The following is a 20,641-nucleotide window of genomic DNA, read 5'->3' on the forward strand; positions in this document are numbered from 1 at the left end:
CACTTCTGCCTTATCCACCAGGGCAGAGATTAACTCATCTCCCTAATATCTGCCTTGCCCCTCTTCCAAAGTTGTAGGATTTTTAGCTAGGTATAAGGGTATCAAGATTAAATATTGCATCTCTCAACTTCCCGTACAGTGAGGTATGGCCAATGACTAAATTCCAGTCAATGAAATGTAGGTAGAAGAGGTCAGTTTCCTGGAATTTGCCTTAAAGATAAGTTGCACATGCTCTTGGGCCCCTCTGTATCCCTTCCTCCCTCTTGCTAACTAGAACAAGGATGCTGCCATCTTGGACCATGAGGCAAACTTGGGAGTGGAAGCCTTGTAATGTGGAGCCACAAGATAGAAGGAGCACACTCCTGATACCACAAAGTGCCGTACTAGTGGTGAATCACCTGCCCAGACTTTTACATAAAGAGCTATACTTCTCTTATTTAAGCCACTGTCGTTTTGTGTTTTCTGTCACATACAGAATACCCTCATCATACAACGTTCTCTCTCACCTGTCTTTCCAAGCACTTAATAAAATGGTTAAGATTTTTTGTTTGCAGATATTATCTCAAGACAATGAAGTAAAAAAAAAAGACATGTAAAGGACCAAGAAATCTACATAGGGCTTAACTAAATATAATAATTGTATTTCTCATTATAAACGAATGCATTTAACCTTCTAGTGTATATATGTCTCAAGGATTTGATTTGTCTGTCAGTTTCCCAGAGTATGATTATATCTGGATACACTGAGAAATTCAACCGTTTTGGACCTGGACAGGTAAGGACAAATTCAGTGTCATTTAGTGAGGCCCTGATCAGCCAGCCTCTCTGTATGCCATTTTATCTTTTACTCTCATCATGATTAACTTGTACAATGTGGCAGATTGTATTTTCTAAACACGGCTACAATAATCCACTTTCCATATGGCATTCTTATAATGTGACTTTGATACTCCTCTCATCAAGAGATGGGGTTTATGTTTCTTCCACTTGAATGTGAGCAGGCTTGTGATGACAGCAGAAATCACGTTATATGACTTACAAGGCTAGGTCATACAAGGCAATACAACTTCTTCCTGGTTCTCTTAGGACACTCACTCTTAGAACCCAGCCATCACACAGGAAAGAAGCCTAAGCAGCCCACGGAGAGGAAGCAGGACCCTGAGCCCGAAGCCCCAGCTGAGCTCCTAGTCAACAGCCCCACCAACTTGCCACTTATGTGTCATCTGCAAAGTGGCTCCTCCGGTCCCCACGTGAGCCGCCTAGCTGTGTGGAGCAGAGATGAGCTATCCCCACGAAGTCCTGTCCAAATTGCAGATTGATGAGCAAAGAGATGAATGCTGCTTAAAGCCAGTATGTTTTTTGGTAGTTTTCCATGCAGCAGTAGATAATCAGGATACATATTACAATGTTGGGTTAGGTTTTTCAAAACATGAAGAAGAAACATTTTATTTAAGAAATCAGAAATCCTATTAAGATTGTGTTACCTTCACATTGCCACGTTCAATGAGCTGTAGATAATCTCTGGAACCAGGTGCTGAAGTGATATATCCCAGAAATATCACTTGCTCAGAGCTATTTTTCAGTAGTTTTGAAACAGCAATAGCTTGAAGTTTCCTATCGAGGTCATCTCTGAAAAAATGCAAAAATATACCTCTCTACTGTATTTGCAAAACAATTTTTTAAAAATATTAGGTACCTAACTAAGTTCCCAAAGAATATCTTCAAACACTGCACAAACCCAGAATAATTCCTACTGGGACACACTGACTTAATGTTATGCAAATGAGCAAGACAGCTATAGTGCTTCCACTGAGCAGGCTGACAAACTTGACCAAGAACAACATGACCTTTCCCCACAAATCATTTGGAGTCCAGTGGATAGAAATATCTAAAAACAGCAATTGCTCAACTTTTCATCAGAAGAAATTATAACAATAATCTAAGACCTGGTCATCAGTATTACAGCTAAAGATTAGTAGTTCAAAAAAAAAAAAAAAGCAAGGAGTACCGGTAAGAGGGAGAATCCTAACATTCACAGAACACATCAGGTTTGTTAACCTACTCAGCTCCTTCAACTGAACCGTTTCTGAAAGCCTCCCTGGCTCTCCTGGTCAAATACTGGCTAAGTGTGCTGCTTTTATCATGTTAAGCACTGTGAGTGTGTAACTGAGACAATCAGGCAGGTACATCAAGGCTCTGAGGGGTTTATAGTCAGTCTGTCTGGGGAAAAATAGGGACATCATATCTGCATGATCCAGCAAGAAAAACTGAAACCACTCTAGGTGTTTCAAACAAAGTGAATTTAATACAAGGGATTGGCTACTAGGTGATAGGAAGCCAAACAGGAATCAGTGAAGCAACTAGAGTTTAGTAGCAGTGAGAAACCTCTACCACCTCTAGGGCTAGAGGGACAACAGGAAGAGGTGATATTCCCAGAGTCCACAAGCCAGTCCTAAATGGTGGGAAATGGTACTATGGAGGAAGCTACTCAGAAGGATCCAGGGCCATTGAAGGAGGAGTTGGAGCCACAGAAGAGACTTAGCTGCTGCCAGAGACAACAGAGAAGGAAGAGAGAGCGAATGAGAAGTACTCTGTCTCCTCCCCTCCTCCAGCCCTCCAGCCTTGCATTAGTGCATCCCATTGGCTAAACCTACCCAGAAGCCAGAAGACAACAGACTCTGGGAAATGTGGTTTCCTGCAATCTGTAGCTGGAAGGGAGCTGAACCGGGAATGGATCCAAAGGCAAATAGGCAGCAGACCAACACAGGCACTTACGGAGTAAGACAGCTAATAAATGACTGTTAAGAAAAATCAATGACAAAAGAAGATAGAGGGAGATCACCAAGAGCTGAGAAGACTGGAGAAACCTCATTGAGGTAGGATCAGAAGACAGGACTAAGCTTATCCATTCTTACGTATAGACATCTGAGAGCTATTAAAAGATGTCTCAAGAAACAGAAGAGTGAAAAGGATGACCATTTGCTAAACATCTTTGCCTAGATCCATTCCCAGCCCTTCTCTATGCCATGGAGGCTGGTCTCCGCAGATTTCATCTCCTGGGCTTCCTTGTCTACTAATTTCCAGTGAGGTTTGGGTAGGAAGAGAGAGAAACTGGAGTATTTCTTCGAGCTGCATTCCTCATGCCTGGTGGCCCCTCTTCTGGTTCCAGATCAAACGGGGCTCTGGGAACACTGTTTCCTCTACCTGTCCCTTCAGCCCTAAGGATGGTACTGGTTCCCCACCATTACTAGTGTCTGAGTACCTTAGCATCTCTTATCTGTTCCTCTGACCCTTCCAACATCGTGGTAAGTAGTCCCTTCATTAAGTCTGCAGTGAATTCTATTCCTTCTAACACACAACTGGGATTCAAATCCAATCTAGAGAATGTCAAAGTCACTGCACCACAGATAGAGCTTTCATTCAAATAGGTTTTAGCAATATATTATTGGAAAATAATCTGTGAATTTGGCTTTACATTTTCTCAGGAGATAAATTTTATCCACTGATAATAATAAAAATAAAACCTATATGTATGTATGGGTATAAAGAAAGGAGGGAGAGGAATTAGGAGACAGGGAGAAAGAGAGAGATTGAACACGTTTTATGTTCTTATCTGTTGATATTTGATCAGCCCAATAGCCCTATGATGTGGGTTAGAAAAAATAATTTTATCTGATTTTCAGAGACAAGGGAACTGGAGCTCACTGAGTTTATCTTACAACGGAACCAAAACTGTAACTACAGACTACAGGTTCTGTGCTCTTTCTTTTTCGTAATTTATGCATGTTTTAAGAAACAAACACTGTAATTAACCGGTGGCTCAGTTAATTACCTAAAATAATACCAATTTTATTTACAGTGTATACCTAAGTAACTTCTAAGGAATGCGGCTATTTTCTGTTTATTGGTTGTAAAAAGATATTTGTGTCATCAGTAATTTTAGAAATCCCGTTGAATCAGCTAATAACATGCATAAGCATTCTGTCATTCATTCCTAATATGATTTCATGTTTATATGCCATAATCACTAGAAAATGAAATCACTAAATATTTTTTCAGAGTAAGAATTTTTTATTTTGTATTATAAAAACAAAGGCAAGCAAAAATATGTAGTGACGGCTTTACAAGTTATTTGAAGCATGAACTTTCTCATGTCACTTGTTGGGAGTGGACAGGGCTTCTAAAGAGTGAGACAAGAGCTAAGGCTCTAAGGGAAAAGGCTGCACCTGGCATTGTGCTTGGGACACAATAGATGCTTGATTTGTGTTTGATGAATGACTTTTTTTTAAAGCTACTCAATGCGCTTCACACTTAGAGGTGTCTGATTTGCTTTAATAATAATGGCCAGTATTAATTGAGCAGTTACACATACTTTGCATGAGATAATATATCTTATTTAATTCCCTCAAGAATCCTATAAGTAGGATTATCGCTCCTGATTTGCAGATGGGAAAACTGAGGCTCAAGATAGTTAAATAATTTGGTGAAGGATACACCTTTACTTAGGATTCAAACCAGATTGTCTGATTCCAGGTTCTGGAGTTTCACGCTCTTAGCCATTAAACTATACTGCTTCCCTTCTCTTCCCTTACAGTCACATCTCCTCGACAGGTGCTAGCTATTATCATTACTGTTGTGGTTGTCATCATTATTATTAAATCAAGTGAGGAAGGTAGTAAGCAAAGGGTATATTGTTAGCTACAGGGCTTTAAATATGTGGTTAATAGAAAGTTAGGAAAGGTAATCCTTCCCTCCTCTTTTCCAAACAATTTGAGGGCTATCTTTTAGTCTTCTCTTCCCTCACAAGTCTCTTCTTCACATTTTAGAGGTCAGAGGGAGTTAAAGGGGGCAGGGGAAAAAAAGCAAAGGAAAACAGGATGGAGTACACTCAACTGTTTCTTAGGTTGAGACCTTGCAACCTTTAAACACAAAAGTGCCTATTTTTTAAAAGATAAACCCAATTCAAGTGCAATTTAAGCTCAGCAGAATGATTTCTGAATGTCTATACTTGCAACCTGAAAATTGCTGGGAGAAACAGAAAGCGTTTCTTCAAACATCTTTTTACAGAGATGTGGACTGTCTATACCATCCGTCCTCCAAACACCCTTCCCACTTCTAAGAAGACCAGCAAGAGTCTGATTAGCAAACAGTTCGCATTAATTACATTTGAATGGTTGGGTTATATTCCTTATGCTCTGACTTATTTCAGAAAACAGTCAAGTACGCTTTCACAGATCCATGTAATACTGCGAGAAAAAGGGAAGTAATAGGAAAATATGGGTAGCAGACATACTCATTTTGCTTATGTGAAACTTACAGTACAACAATGTTGGGTTCTGTCATACTGTAAGTTTCACCTAAACAAAACGAATATGTCTGCTACCCGTATTTTGTTTGTTGTTTTCTAATGTTCTGTATGTCACTGTAAAGCTCTGTGGCCTCTTGTATCATTAATGTGGACAGACAGGGCCCATATGCTGTATTTTATAACGCTAAGCACTTTGCATTTGTGTTTTCAATTACTATTAGAGAATGTTTAGTATGGTAGAGTATAAATTATATACTTTTATCTTTGCTTTAACAACATATTGCTGGCATTATTCGTGATTTATTCAGTACTAAGTCACTGGTTGTGAATGTTATTCTTTGGGGATAAAATTCATTCCCCATTCTTCATGTCTCCTTGGAGGGGAACTGACTCAGAAAATCATCTCTGGCCTCTCTCCCTCTCACCCTTTACTTCTTGGGAGGATTTTTGTAATTAATTAAGTTTGTAAGAATAAACTGGGCATGCTTGTCTCAAACATTTCCTCATTCTTCTCCCGGGAACCTGCCAGTTTGCAGAAAGGGTGTTTCCTTGTGTTATCTTCTCCACTAAGGGGAGAGTTTGACAGGGCAGACTCTGCCCCTGCCAGGTAGGCCAGCTGCTTTGGGGGAACCAGCATCATGTATTGTTGGGGGAATGTATTAGCAGGTCCATGTGGACACACTTAAGCCATGTTGTCCAAATACGTTTATCAGAATCAAAAGAGCTATTTTGATCTTCCTGCCAGATTCCTCTGCCTACCTCTCAGTTGATTGAAAACATGAGGGAAAAAGAAATGTTATTTAGTACTCTCAAATCCCAACAGTACTTCCAACTGGAGTAATCCTGTAGGAAAACAGAATTTCATCTTTCCATAGTCTGGTTTACCATGTGGTTTCAAGCACTTGCAGGCTCTGAGTTGGGTCTACTTAATTCCTAGCGGTGTGACCCAGGTTGGACAAGTCTTCTAACCTTCAGTCTAGTTTATTTATCTGTAAAATGGAGCTATAATAGTACTAACGTTATACAAAATGAAGATTAAATACAATAATGCAGTTAGCACAGCACCTGCTCAGTAACTGCTGGCTAACATGGCCATCATGCTGCCTTGTGCCATCGTTAAGGACTGCCTGCATCTCAAAGGTTTCTATGCCTGATTTTTTTTTTCCTTTTCCTTTTTCTTTTTTTTTTTGGGCCACAAAGCTTGTGGGATCTCAGTTCCTGGACCAGGGATTGAACCCGGGCCCCGGCAGTGAAAGTCCAGAGTTCTAACCACTAGGCCAACAGGGAACTCCCTCTATGCCTGATTTTTAAAACCAGCAACACAGAGAAAAATACTTTGAAAAAAAAAAAAAAGAAGAAAGTAAGAAAGGTCAAGGCATGGAAGTCAAAGTAATGTGTTAATAATATTTCTTGGCATTTGTGTAGTTCGAGAAAGACCAAAGAAACCCACTCGTGATTCCCAAAGTGGGTCACAACAAAATCCACCAGTTTGTCAGAAATGTTAACAGTCAGAGTGATGGCTGGTGCAATCTCGCCCTCTAGTGACGGAAGAAGGTGATGCTCTGATTTCACAATGCGGTATCTTGACAAAACCATAATCCTGTATTCCAATGGAAAGAAACACGTGCGTCACTATTGGTCCCACCATATCATGCAAACGGGACTAAGAATATGTGTTCAAGAGGGATGTGCACACTTCAAGCATCCCACTGAGGGGCACTGAGAGCACTAATGTGGCGGAGAGGTATGGGGCAGTCTGCCGGACTGTTCATTGCATCTGGGCTATTCAGCACGTCTCACTGTGTCACCAAGAACAACACTATCAACTCTGTTTAATAAGTGCTATGGAGGGCTTCCCTGGTGGCGCAGTGGTTGAGGGTCTGCCTGCCAATGCAGGGGACATAGGTTCGAGCCCTGGTCTGGGAGGATCCCACATGCCGCGGAGCAACTGGACCCGTGAGCCACAATTACTGAGCCTGTACGTCTGGAGCCTGTGCTCCGCAACGAGAGGCCGTGATAGTGAGAGGACCACGCACCGCGATGAAGAGCGGCCCCCGCTTGCCTCAACTAGAGAAAGCCCTCACACAGAAATGAAGACCCAGCACAGCAAAAATAAATTAATTAATTAATAAAAAAATAATAAGTGCTATGGAAACACGAAAAGGGCAGAATTAGGATACACAAACTCCATTTTACTAGCACTGTTACTCTGGCAACTTATCTGCATAAACAATTCTAATATTAATCAACGCATTTGAGAATGTATGACCTTGCCAGCCAGGACACAGTGCAACAATTTACAAAATTAGAAATTACAAATGGTCCGATAAAGATAGGAAAACCCGTTCCACCTCACTCTAAGTCAAAGAACTACATATGATCAGAGCTCAGACCTCAGGCTGGGCGCACTGTCTGGCCTCCTCCCGAAGTTCCTCTGACAGAACCATGCCCACAGTGATGATCCCTGAATGCACAGGCCCAGCCTGTGCTGTCCCACTCGGCCCTCCAGGCTGCACACAAGCACCTATGGACGTCACTTGACCGTCCAGGGGCATCTTCAGTTTAGCACAATCCTGATGCTCACCTGGTCATTCCTTTCCCATTAAAGGGCATCATCTCCTATCAGGGACTCAGGTAAAACACCCTGGTGCTATCCTTGTCACTTCCAGCCCCGATATCTAAACCATCAGGAAGTCCTGTCAGCCCTGCTCCAAGATAGCTCCTGAGTTTGACCCCTTCTCTCCATCTCCACGCCTCCCACTGTCATTTCTCACCTGTGCTAATGCCTCTACCTCATCACCTGTCTCCCTGCTCCCACTCCTGCCCCTGACAATCTGTTTTTCTAGGAACAGCCGGAATGATCTTTCAAAAATGTAAATCAGATCAGATTGCTCCCGTGTTTTCAATCCTCCAGTGGTTTCCTATCAAAACTGAATTAAAGGGCTTCCGTGGTGGTGCGGTGGTTAAGAATCCGCCTGCCAATGCAGGGGACATGGGTTCGAGCCCTGGTCCGGGAAGATCCCATGTGCCGTGGAGCAACTAAGCCGGTGTGCCACAACTACTGAGCCTGCGCTCTAGAGCCTGTGAGCCACAACTAGAGCCCGTGAGCCACAACTACTGAAGCCCACGTGCCTAGAGCCCGTGCTCTGCAGCAAGAGAAGCCACTGCAATGAGAAGCCCACGCACCACAACGAAGAGTAGCCCCAGCTCACCCCAACTAGAGAAAAGCCCGCGTGCAGCAACAAGGACCCGACACAGCCATAAATAAATAAAATTAAATAAATAAATGTATTTTTTTTTAAAACTGAATTAAATCAGTGCTAGGCATGGCTTATGGGACCCTGTAAGATCAGGGGCCCACCTTTGACCTCCTTTCTTACTAGTTCCCCCTCAAACCCTGTGCTCCGGCACACCAAGACTGACCTGGCCTCAAGTCTTTACACTGGCTCCTCCCACAGTGGGTCCTGGGTCCTCTCCATCATGAGGTCGGCAGAGAGACCTTCCTGACCACGCTACCTACAGCAGCATCCCCTGCTGCCCTGCCCACCCAGCCGCTCTCCTTTTCTACACAGCATTTACCATTGTCTTAAATTATTTATTTCTGTGTGTCCATGATTAGTTTCCGTCTCTTCACACTATAATGTAACTCCATGAGGACAGCGTCCAGGACAGACATGTTTAGTGCTCAGCTCCTACACTAAATGGTTTATAAGAGTGAAGAATTGAAAGTATCCAGCAAAAGGGAAGCCATTAAAACAGGATGGAATATGCATATCTTCAGCACCTCTGGGACATATTCATAGGACTAAGGTATCACAATATCAACTTTCCACTCCAAGCCCACGCTGCCTAGTCTTTCAGGGATATGTTTGGGATTAACTCCGAAGGGACACTCACCCCCAAGTGTGATCCCTTGCGCTTGGACCAAAGTCGGTATAGAAACCCAGCTTCTCCCCTAACCACATGGTCAGGTCATTGTTCCCAATATAGAGCTTAGAAGCATAGCTCTCCAAAATTGTTATGAGATCTGCACCTGTTCAGAAAAAAAAAATGTACATGGTGATTAACCATAGCAATGTAAAAACAATTAGCAAAACTTGATTCTTTAATCCCCTGCCTTTACTCGTAAATCAAAAACCAAAGTAATTCCTAATGAGTTACTAAAGTGAACTGTTTCAAATCTGAGCTGTAAAATTTTTTTTACCATATTTTGAATGTAATTAAAACATGGGACACCTTGAGGAAAAGTAGGAAAGGATAAAAACATAACTTTTCTAAATTTTCAAATATTAACATCATTCCCCAAATTTCAAATAAGCTTAATACCTTTTTCAAATATACAATTTATGTTCAGAAACAATAGAGTATACAGTAGTGTTTTATTCCTGGGCAAACACCTCCATCGTATTGACACAGAAGTCAGTTTATTCAGATACCCTGGTCAGATGTGCCCCAGAGGCCTGTAATCAGGACTAAAGGACTAAGGGCCAGAGAAATTTCTTAATGGCATTAGAATCATACAGACCCTCAGCTATTTCTCAGGAGACATGCTTATCATTAGGAATAACTAGAACAGTTTAGCCCTTTAAGTCTCTTGCTCCATTCTCCATGTAGTTGATCTAAGAACAAAACACCCACATATTTTAAAGGATGTTTCATCCAAAGATGAGTACCCCAGGGCACGGAAACAAATAAAATTGGCCCTCAGGCTCTAGAAAGCAATTTGCTTTGCAAATGAGTATCACTCCAACCCATTCTGCCTTTTCATCTGACAATTTTCTGGTCCCCAACAGTGGGTTCCCAAGTGACAGGAGCCACTAGCAGGGGCATTTCCAAGAGCAAAGGCATGACAAGATTCTCCTGCAGATACCCAGTAGGAGACTTTGTTCAGAATCAACTGAATTAATTGCTCTCAAGCAAACACAGATGTGGTTACAGAAGCTTAATCCTCCTGTAGCCGCCCACCAAAGTAAAGCCCTTTTAAGAGATTAGTTTGTGGGCTTCCCTGGTGGCGCAGTGGTTGAGAGTCTGCCTGCCAATGCAGGGGACACAGGTTTGTGCCCCGGGCCGGGAAGATCCCACATGCCGCAGAGCAGCTAGGCCTGTGAGCCATGGCCGCTGAGCCTGTGCGTCCGGAGCCTGTGCTCCGCAACGGGAGGGGCCACAACAGTGAGAGGCCGCGTACTGCAAAAAAAAAAAAAAAAAAAAAAAAAGATTAGTTTGTGACCCAGCAAACCCTCCTCCTATTACTTATGATCTTGCTCAAAATAAACGTTAACAGTAGGAGTTTCTCAAAACCTGGAAATAATTTCAGTAAGACTTACCTGTTTGAGCAGTTGAGCTGATCTTTCTAAATTAGACCATCCTTCACTGTCAAAGCCAAACCTGAAAGGCCAGATGGCGGCAAAGACCTCTGTGGCTGGTGCCTGAGGAATTGTTTTAATGATAATTTAGGATGAATGAACAATGGCAGTTTCAGTGATCCACTCTTCTGCACCTCTCTCCACCAAAATTCATATTTCAGCAAAGGATATTTTTTAGGCATCTGCCCACAGCTAATGCATAATAATAAGGAGATATTTGCTAGTAGGTATTTTATAATCTGTGAATTTCTAGCTTAGGCTTGGAAGTTAGGAAGAATGTTTAGAAAGTGATATTTCTGATAAGCACTGTTTATAAAAGCAAAAAATTAGAAACAACCTGGCTTTTGTTTCAATAGGAAAAATAGGAAAATGAATAAAAAAACGATCATACATAAAATGGAATACTACACAGCCCTAATAAATGAATTAGGGCTACATATTTCCATATGGATGAATCTCACCAGGATTATTTTAAATAAAAAATTAAGTTGCAGGGCTTCCCTGGTGGCGCAAGTGGTTGAGAGTCCGCCTGCCAATGCAGGGGACATGGGTTCGTACCCCGGTCTGGGAAGATTCCACATGCCAAGGAGCGGCTGGGCCCGTGAGCCATGGCCGCTGAGCCTGCACGTCCAGAGCTTGTGCTCCACAACGGGAGAGGCCACAACAGTGAGAGGCCCACATACCACAAAAAAAAAAAAAAAAAAATTAAGTTACAAAATATATATGTCAGATGTTATTTAGATAAAGTTAAAAACATGGAAAAATACAATATTGTATAGAGGTGTGTCATGTGTAATAACAATATAAAGAAATGCATGAATATGATAACAAGCATATGCAGGAAGGGGTTACCCTTATATCAGAGAATGAGACCACAGAGGGATACACAGAGTCCTTTACCATATTTACAGAGTGGTCTGCCAACTCTGTGTTATACGTGGTGTTGCTCCCCACTGTGCTGGCAAGGCCAAGGTTCAGGAGCACAGCACCCTCTGAAGAGTCCTCTTTTGAGCCCATGGTTCCAGTCAGAGAATGCAGTGCCCAACACTAACCATCTATTTCAAACTAATACCAACGGATCAACAACAGGGATCCTGTGAAAGAGTATGGCCAGATTAGACCAACTCTATCACCACAACTGAAAAAAACAACTCAAAGTGGAACATACAAGTTCAAGCTGAGAGAAGGGTAAGCACCACCTCTTTGCACAGGAGGGCCACCACTTAACCTAAACAGCTCATTGTGCTACAGCAGTGAGGTGTGAATCGCATCTCTATGCAAGAAATATTACTCAGTTTACTGAATGTCCTATAAAGAGAACAGAACCATCAAGAGAGACTTTGAGAGGCATGATTATATTCATCAAGTTATAGCTTTTCACGTAACTACATACCTATGATTAACTCTGGCTATCATCACTCCAAAACCTGTTATTCCCACGTCAGTAAATGCCACCACACTCCATCCAGTTGCTCAAGCCAAAACATAGAAGTCATCCTTGATTCTTTCCTTCTTCTCATTCAGTGTCATCTAATCCATCAGCAACTTCTATCAGCTTTACTTTCAAAATATATTCTAAGTCTATCCACTCCTCTCCAACTCCAGGGCCACGGCTCCCATCCAAACTTCCAGGGTCTCTCTCCTGGACAACTGAAAAAGCCTCATAACTTATCTCCCTGCTTCTACTCTACAATCCATTCTTCACAGAGCAGCCAAGTTAATATATATCATATTTCTTCCTGCTCCTGCTTGAAATATTCTGGTGGCTTCCACTGCAAGAAAAATAAAGTCAAAACTCCTTTCTGTGCTCTGTAGGACATATATCATATAAAATTCTATATCAAAACTTTTAATGACTTACCCCTCTTCCCAATTTCTTCTCATAGGTTTTATGCCGTAGTCCTAATCCCAACAACTTCACACTGACAAGCAGCCACAAAACTAAACAGAAACTGAAATAATTGTTTAGAAGAAACTAAGTTTCTTTTTTAAAAAAATAACTTTATGAAAATATTGAATTTATTGGCCAAGATTGTATGTAAAGGGGCAATGTCTAGTTCCTGGGTTAATTTTCATGTGTGACATGCATATATAACCCATACTTTAAACTCAGGTTTCAAAGAAGCTTCCCTAAAAATGTTCCAAGAACCATGAACTAAAATAAAAATAAATCACAAATATATACAAGAAATAATATACAAGAAAGCAAGTCTCCATGAGCAGGAACCACAGCAAAAACACCCTGCTGAATCAAACCCAAAATACTTCAGATATTGAAAATTTTAGAATCAAATATAAAATAAGCATGCTTAACATGTTTAGAAAAATAAAAGAGGATATTCAATGGGATAACTAAGAAATATGAGATTAAATTAATGGGCAAGAAAATTTGTAAAGAAATTAGACTTCTAGAAATAAAATTATATGATAATTATAACAATTAAAATTAGAAACTCAATGGACAAGATAAAAAGCAGATTAGACAAAACTTAATGGAGAATTAGTACAAGGGGCAGCCAGCTTAAAAACAAAGGTAGAGAATATGAAAGAGGTTAAGGGACATGAAGAAGAGAATAAGAAGATCCAACACATATCTAACTGGAGTCAAAAAAGGAGAGAAGGGAAAGAGGTAATATTTGCAGAAATAATGCTGAGAATTTTCCAGAATTGATTAAAAAAAATGACTCTTCAGATTCAAAAAGCCCAAACACTCACAAGTAAGGGAGGGGCTGGATCCACATCCAGATGTATTACAGTGAAACTCAGAACACCAAAACAAAGAAAAATCTTAAATGCTGCCAGAGAGAAAAGCCACTGTGTCTTCAAAAGAGCAAAGATTACACTGATGGCTGACTTCTCAAAAGCAAAAAATGGAAGTCAGACAATAGGGGAATACTACCTTTAATGTTCTGAGAAAAAAATAACCAACTACTGAAAAAAAGAAATTGAAGGTATAATTTCCAACCTAGAAACAGGAGTGGAGAGGAGAAGGATAAGAAAAAAGGAAAAAGAAAACTCAGTCAATGCAAAAGCAAGAAGAAAAAAGAGGAAAAATACACCTAGAGAAAGTAGAAAAAGCAAAGTAAGAGTATGGAAATAAATCGTAACACAAGGGAAATCACGACAAAAATAAATTACATTTCAAGTTAAAAGACAAAGATTGACATTCTAGTAAAAGCAAACAATGGAGACAGTAAGGAGGTCAGTGGTTGCCAGGGTCTGGAGGAAGGAGGGAAGGATGAATTGGTTGAGCACATTACCATGTTTACGACCGTGAAACTATTCTGTATGATACTGTATAGTGGATAAATGTCATTATACATTTGTCAAAACCCACAGAACACATAAAAAAAAAGAGTGAACTCTAATTAAACTGTGGACTTTAGTGAATAATAATGTATCAATATTGGCTCATCAATTGTAACAAATGCACCACAATAATGCAAGATGTTAATAATGGTGGAAACTGAGGAGGTGGGAGTGTGAGCCGATATATGGGAACTCCACACTTTCTGCTCAATTTGTCTGTAAACCTAAAACTGCTCTGAAAAATAAAATCTATTATTTTTTTTTTAAAAAAGCAGACAGTCATTGCAATTGGCAGGGGAGGGAGGGATGAACAGGCAGAGCACAGAGGATTTTTAAGGCAGTGACACTATGCCATATGATATTACAATGGTGGATATATATCATGATACATTCATCAAAAACTACAGAATGTACAACATCAAGAATGAGTCCTGGGCTTCCCTGGTGGCGCAGTGGTTGGGAGTCCACTTGCCGATGCAGGGGACGCGGGGTTCATGCCCTGGTCCGGGAAGATCCCACATGCCGCAGAGCGGCTAGGCCCACGAGCCATGGCCGCTGAGCCTGCGCGTCCGGAGCCTGTGCTCCGCAACGGGAGAGGCCACAACAATGAGAGGCCCGCGTACCGCAAAAAAAAAAGAATGAGTCCTAATGTAAACAAAGGGCTTTGGGTGATAGTCCTGTTTCGTTGTAGGTTCATCAGTTGTGGTAGGGCATGTCACTAGCAGGGAAGGCTGTGTATAAGTGGGCTCAGAGGGTCCTACGGGAAATCTCTGTACTTTCTGCTCAATTCTGCTGTGAACCAAAAATGGGCCCAAAAAATAAAGCTTGTTTTGGAAAATCATACAAAGCTATCTAAACAACTTTGTGAATAAGTTGTTTCAAGTGCCTCAATTTGATGAATGAAATAATTTAATAATAATAGTAATAATAAAGACAAAGATTATCAGGACTAAAAACAAACAAACAAAAGCCGCCAGATCCTGATTTCAAGGGACAGACCTAAAGTATAAGAATACATACCAAAAAAAAAACAAAAAAACACCTAAATTTAAATTTTTCCCCTAAATTTTAATATAACTTTTTCAAATTATGATGGAACATATATGAAAGTGTTTATATAATGATCTTACTGCTTCATGACATTTCCTTTAGAAATATATTAAAATTTTATTTAGCTTCTTAATTGTTTTTTAGCTCTTTACACCATAAGATTCTGTCTTCTCTAGTAAAGCATCAGGTCATTGACGGTAGAGACCAGATTTTATATATCTTTGTATTCTACATAATGCTATGGAGTTATGCAGTATGTTGTATCCTAATACACTATCTGCAAATGTTACACATTCAATAAACATTTTTATTTAATCTAGTATATTTTGAGATGAGTCAGACTGAATAGCAAACTAATTTCATGCCTGAGTTTCCAGCTCATCAATATTCCAAACATTAACATATTAAATCTTCCAAAAAAGAACAAGAAATGAAATAAATGGTCTCAACTATTACAACAAAATATTTTGGAAATCCTACCTGTTAAATCTACATTAGAAGTGAAACAAAACTAATACAGAGTATTTATGGTTGAAAAAACACAATATCAGAGATTTGCTTTAAAGTATTTTACCAAAAAATGTAAGATAGGTATTAACAACATTAGCAAATGTTAATAATTGTTGGAACTGGTTTAAGGGTACATGAGAGTTCATCATACTCTTTAATCTCATATGTCTGAAAATTTATGTTTCATAATAAAATGCTTTTCTTTAAACATCTTTATTGGAGTATAATTGCTTTACAGTGTTGTATTAGTTTCTGCTGAATAACAAAGTGAATCAGCTATCTGCATATGTGTATCCCCATATCCCCTCCCTCTTGCGTCTCCCTCCCACCCTGTCTATCCCACCCCTCTAGGTGGTCACAAAGCATCAAGCTGATCTCCCTGTGCTATGCAGCTGCTTCCCACTAGCTATCTATTTTACATTTGGTAGTGTATATATGTCAATGCCACTCTCTCTTCGTCCCAGCTTACACTTCCCCACTCCATGTCCTCAAGTCCATTCTGTACATCTGTGTCTTTATTCCTGTTCTGCCCTTAGGTTCATCAGAACCTTTTTTTTTTTTAGATTCCATATATATGTGTTAGCATACAGTATTTGTTGTTCTCTTTCTCACTTACTTCACTCTTTATGACAGACTCTAGGTCCATCCACCTCACTACAAATAACTCAATTTCGCTTCTTTTACTTACATTCCCACCAACAGTGCAAGAGGGTTCCCTTTTCTCCACACCCTCTCCAGCATTTATTGTCTGTAGATTTTTTGATGATGGCCATTCTGACTGGTGTGAGGTGATATCTCATTGTAGTTTTGCTTTGCTTTTCTCTAATGATTTGTGATGTTGAGCATCTTTTCATGTGTTTGTTGGAGAAATGTCTATTTAGGTCTTCTGCCCATTTTTGGATTGGGTTGTTTGGTTGTTTGATATTGAGCTGCATGAGCTGCTTGTATATTTTGGAGCTTAATCCTTTGTCAGTTGCTTCATTTGCAAATATTTTCTCCCATTCTGAAGGTTGTCTTTTCATCTTTTTTATGACGTCCTTGGCTGTGCAAAAGCTTTTAAGTTTCATTAGGTCCCATTTGTTTATTTTTGTTTTTATTTCCATTTCTCTAGGAGGTGGGTCAAAAAGGATCTTGCTGTGATTTATATCATAGAGTATTCTGCCTATGTTTTCCTCTAAGCGTTTTATAGTGTCTGGCCTTACATTTAGGTCTTTAATCCATTTTGAGTTTATTTTTGTGTATGGTCTTAGAGAGTGTTCTAATTTCATTCTTTTACATGTAGCTGTCCAGTTTTCCCAGCACCACTTATTGAAGAGGCTGTCTTTTCTCCATTGTATACTCTTGCCTCCTTTATCAAAGAAAAGGTGTCCATATGTGCGTGGGTTTATCTCTGAGCTTTCTATCCTGTTCCATTGATCTATATTTTTGTGTGTGTGCCAGTACTATACTGTCTTTATTTTTTTTAGAGTTTTATTTGGTTTTGTTTTCAAATTTTATTTATTTGTTTTTGGCTGCACTGGGTCTTTGTTGCTGTGTGCGGGTTTTCTCTAGTTGCGAAGCTGGGGCTACTCTTTGTTGCGGTGCACAGGTTTCTCATCGCGGTGGCTTCTCGTTGCAGAGCACGGGCTCTAGGCGCACGGGCGTCAGTAGTTGTGGCATGCAGGCTTAGTAGTTGTGGCTCTCAGGCTCTAGAGTGCAGGCTCAGTAGTTGTGGCGCACGGGCTTAGTTGCTCCGCGGCATGTGGGATCTTCCCAGACCAGGGCTCGAACCCATGTCCTCTGCATTGGCAGGCGGATTCTTAACCACTGCGTCACCAGGGAAGTCCCCATACTGTCTTGATTACTGTAGCTTTGTAGTATAGTCTGAAGTCCAGGAACCTCAACATAATAAAGGCCATATATGATAATAAAATGCTTTTAAAAAGGAAGCAAAACTATACTCACCAAGTTTCATGTATTTTCCACTCTCTCTGAAAAGCATTTTAGGACTGTTTTTGGTTTGAAGATGAAAATCAAGGCTTTTCTTGGGACCAAATAGCATATTCAGTCCAATAATTAGCATCACTGTCACTGTTAAAAAAAAGAAAGATGAATATATTACATTCTAATCCAAACATCCTTCTAATGGTAAATTCCAGGAGCCTCAATTTCATTTAAATGGACATATCCTGAAAAATCAGTTAGTGAGTTATCTCAGTACCTAATTAATTACTCCAGTGTTACTTTTGATAATTAGGATGATCATAAGAAATCAGGAAGGGTTCTAGAAATTATGCTTTACATTAAAAAAACCCGTACTTTTTCTGATGAGGGGTTTCTTTGAATTTCCTGAGTGTTTCCTAGTTGTTAGGTTGGTAATAGTGTCGGTCACTGACTGTTGGTCATGCAGGGAAGGGTGGGGAGAAGAGAAAGCAGCCTTCTGGACTGCCTTAGGGACTCAGTCTTCTCCACTGAAGGGACCACAGGCACCGAGTTGAGGAGCACAAGAGGAGGATTTGTAGGTTCTTAATACGGCAGTGTTTGTGGCAACAGTTCTGGCCTGGATTGTGGGTCCACACAGAGGATGCATGCTGGAACTCACACTGGGCCAAGAAAGATGAGCTTAACTGGGGTGCATTCCAATGTAGCTTACACGTGAAGTCTACATACTTCTAACGTTGTATATAATGAGAATGGAAACAGAGGTATGGTTGAACAATATATAAATTAGAGAATGTCAAGTAAAAGTTATGCTTAGGTGGAAGGCTAAAAAAAAAGAGTTATGTGCAATTTCCAGGAAATAGCAGGAGAAACCTAGACAATACATTTATATCTAGTTTCGGATCGAATACAGATTCTTTTCAATCATTATTCAAAGCTACTCTGAACATTACTAATGTTCCTTAGTTTTTGTGGCCTTATCGACATAATGTCACTCCTACTAAAAAGAATTCTTAGTTGTTTGAAGCTGGAATAAAGCACGATTTCTGCAATTCCATTAAGTAGCGAGAAGGAACTAAAAACACCCTTCATTCATAACATTCTAAAGAAAGAAATATATGCTTAGAATGGCTCTTACTTTCATTCCTTTGCTCCACATGGCAGACCCCCAAACAAGCTGGAGTAGGAAAAAAGCAGGGCATTGGATAGGAAGATAGAGCAGGAGAGAGTACACACACACCTGAAAGAAATCAGAAGAAATACAAGTTCGCAAAGCCGAGATTATCACAGAGGAAATGCAGCGATGTATGTCTCTGATCAGCTGACAGCCTGGATGTCCCACCAGAAATAGCAAATCCTCAAAAGTTTTTAAAAATATCTCACATAATTGAAAAATACCTCTTCCAAATCAGCCTGTCCTGACAGATGTCTAGCTCATAGAGGAGAAAAGTTTATGTGAAAATGTACAGGGTGATTGGATATATTCCAAGGGCACAAGGGGGAACTGCAGACGAACATAAGTAGAAGCCCAGACTTTTGTGCAGCACTTACCCCAGCTGTAACGCCCTAAGAATTTGTCTAATCTGATGTGTGGTATCTCCCCCACTACACGGAAGCTCCAGGTGGGCAGGAACCTATGTCTCTTAAATCCCCTACACCTGGCACTGCGCCTGGACCATAGTAGGTGCACAATAATTTTTTAATGAGTAAGTGAACAAACGGAAAAACGTCTGAGCAAACAAGAACTGAATCCCCTATTAACATGTTTTGTCTCCTCAGTTTTTCAAAGATTTTATCTTGGAGGCTCTGGACATGTTTTACTTGAACTAAAACGACAGGCAATATTTGATCTGTGTCTGCTTGGTACACATCAGGAATTTCACTATTGCCAGAAGACAATTTCTGAAATATTAAACTGAACTAAGTTTATGCTATTTGAATTTTGGTACATAAGTTCATAACCACTGAAATGGAAGATATGTACTCTATGATTTGAGAATTTACCATTTACACTAAGATTCACATATGAAAAAATCTTTTGGTAAAAAGAGGGTAAATAAAAACCATACATAAAATTCAAGGGAACCAAAAAAAATCACACTTCCTATATATATCTACAAGCCTACCACCAAAATAGCAATGTGAGCACCATGATCATATTTTCTCCTTACGTATCATATAATATGGGGTTACGGGGACCTTTTTATAACTTATTATGGATTAAACTTGTTTCTTTCACAGCTACTCACTTCCAAGGCCTTTGCAGTAATATTACTGAAACTCATTAATGAATTAAGAAATTTATTTTTAAATAGTAATTTAGACATTCCTCCAGGTTTTTTTTTAACCAAGAGGGTCTATTTCAATAAGAAAAGCAAGATCATCCTATTTATCTTAATCAGCCATGTAAAGTGCTAAATCCTAGTCAGTCCTGAAGGGGATTTTTGAGTAGTTACTTGAATCCAGACCTTTCACATGTACGCACCCAAAAGCACATCAGATCTTTCTCTAGCGTACACACCTCCTGGGACAAATTTAAAAGCTGTGCACCATGCACAGAAAAATATTTCTAGAAGATAAAATATCATGGCAGTGGTCATGGCTTTCCCAGGGCCTGACCCTGAGCTGATAAGGTGTCCAAGCACTTGAGGCCACATGGACGCCGTGAAGAGGGCGAGCACACAGCCAGAGAGAGCGGCTGCCCACGTGGGCAGGTAAAGGAGACCCACAGCCGAGGTCGCTCCTGTTTGTGAGAGAGAGAAAGAAAAACAATCAGACAGGAAAGTAGTAATAGTCTCTTCCATTTTCTTAAAAAAAAAAAAAAGGAATAATAAACTTATATAGGATGACCGATTTATAGCTATTTAGAGCCAGAAGGGACCTTAGGGCCATTCTGGTTCAGTTTCTAGACTGGTGAGAAACTAAGGTCTTGGCAATGTTAACATGCTTTGCTCAAGGCCATGCAGCTAGTTACTTGCACAACTGGAGGTGGAATATGGGTCCAGTAAATCTCAGTCCAGTGCTATTTCTTCAGGAAGAACAGCAGGAGAGAAGAAGTCATTTTTAGTTTATTTGTGTTAAGATCTTCATAGCAAACACTGGAAAAAAAAAAAAGGAAATTACCTTTAATACCAAAATTTGTTAATTTAATTTAACCAGCCAGATCTAGGACATTAGGAAA

At 40.1% G+C, this 20,641-nt stretch overlaps 1 protein-coding gene across 1 annotated transcript in view; it reads right to left on the minus strand.

Moving 5' to 3' along the window:
• CWH43 (cell wall biogenesis 43 C-terminal homolog) overlaps positions 1 to 20,641 on the minus strand; it is a 73,319-nt gene that overhangs the window by 33,793 nt on the left and 18,885 nt on the right. The window contains 7 exon segments of the mRNA XM_060147282.1: positions 1,485 to 1,629; positions 6,759 to 6,908; positions 9,206 to 9,341; positions 10,629 to 10,734; positions 12,533 to 12,612; positions 17,485 to 17,610; positions 19,946 to 20,203. Coding sequence (XP_060003265.1) covers positions 1,485 to 1,629; positions 6,759 to 6,908; positions 9,206 to 9,341; positions 10,629 to 10,734; positions 12,533 to 12,612; positions 17,485 to 17,610; positions 19,946 to 20,203 — 1,001 coding nt within the window.

Source organism: Lagenorhynchus albirostris, chromosome 4, assembly GCF_949774975.1.
Source record: "Lagenorhynchus albirostris chromosome 4, mLagAlb1.1, whole genome shotgun sequence".
In the NCBI taxonomy this organism is placed as follows: Eukaryota; Metazoa; Chordata; class Mammalia; order Artiodactyla; family Delphinidae; genus Lagenorhynchus; species Lagenorhynchus albirostris.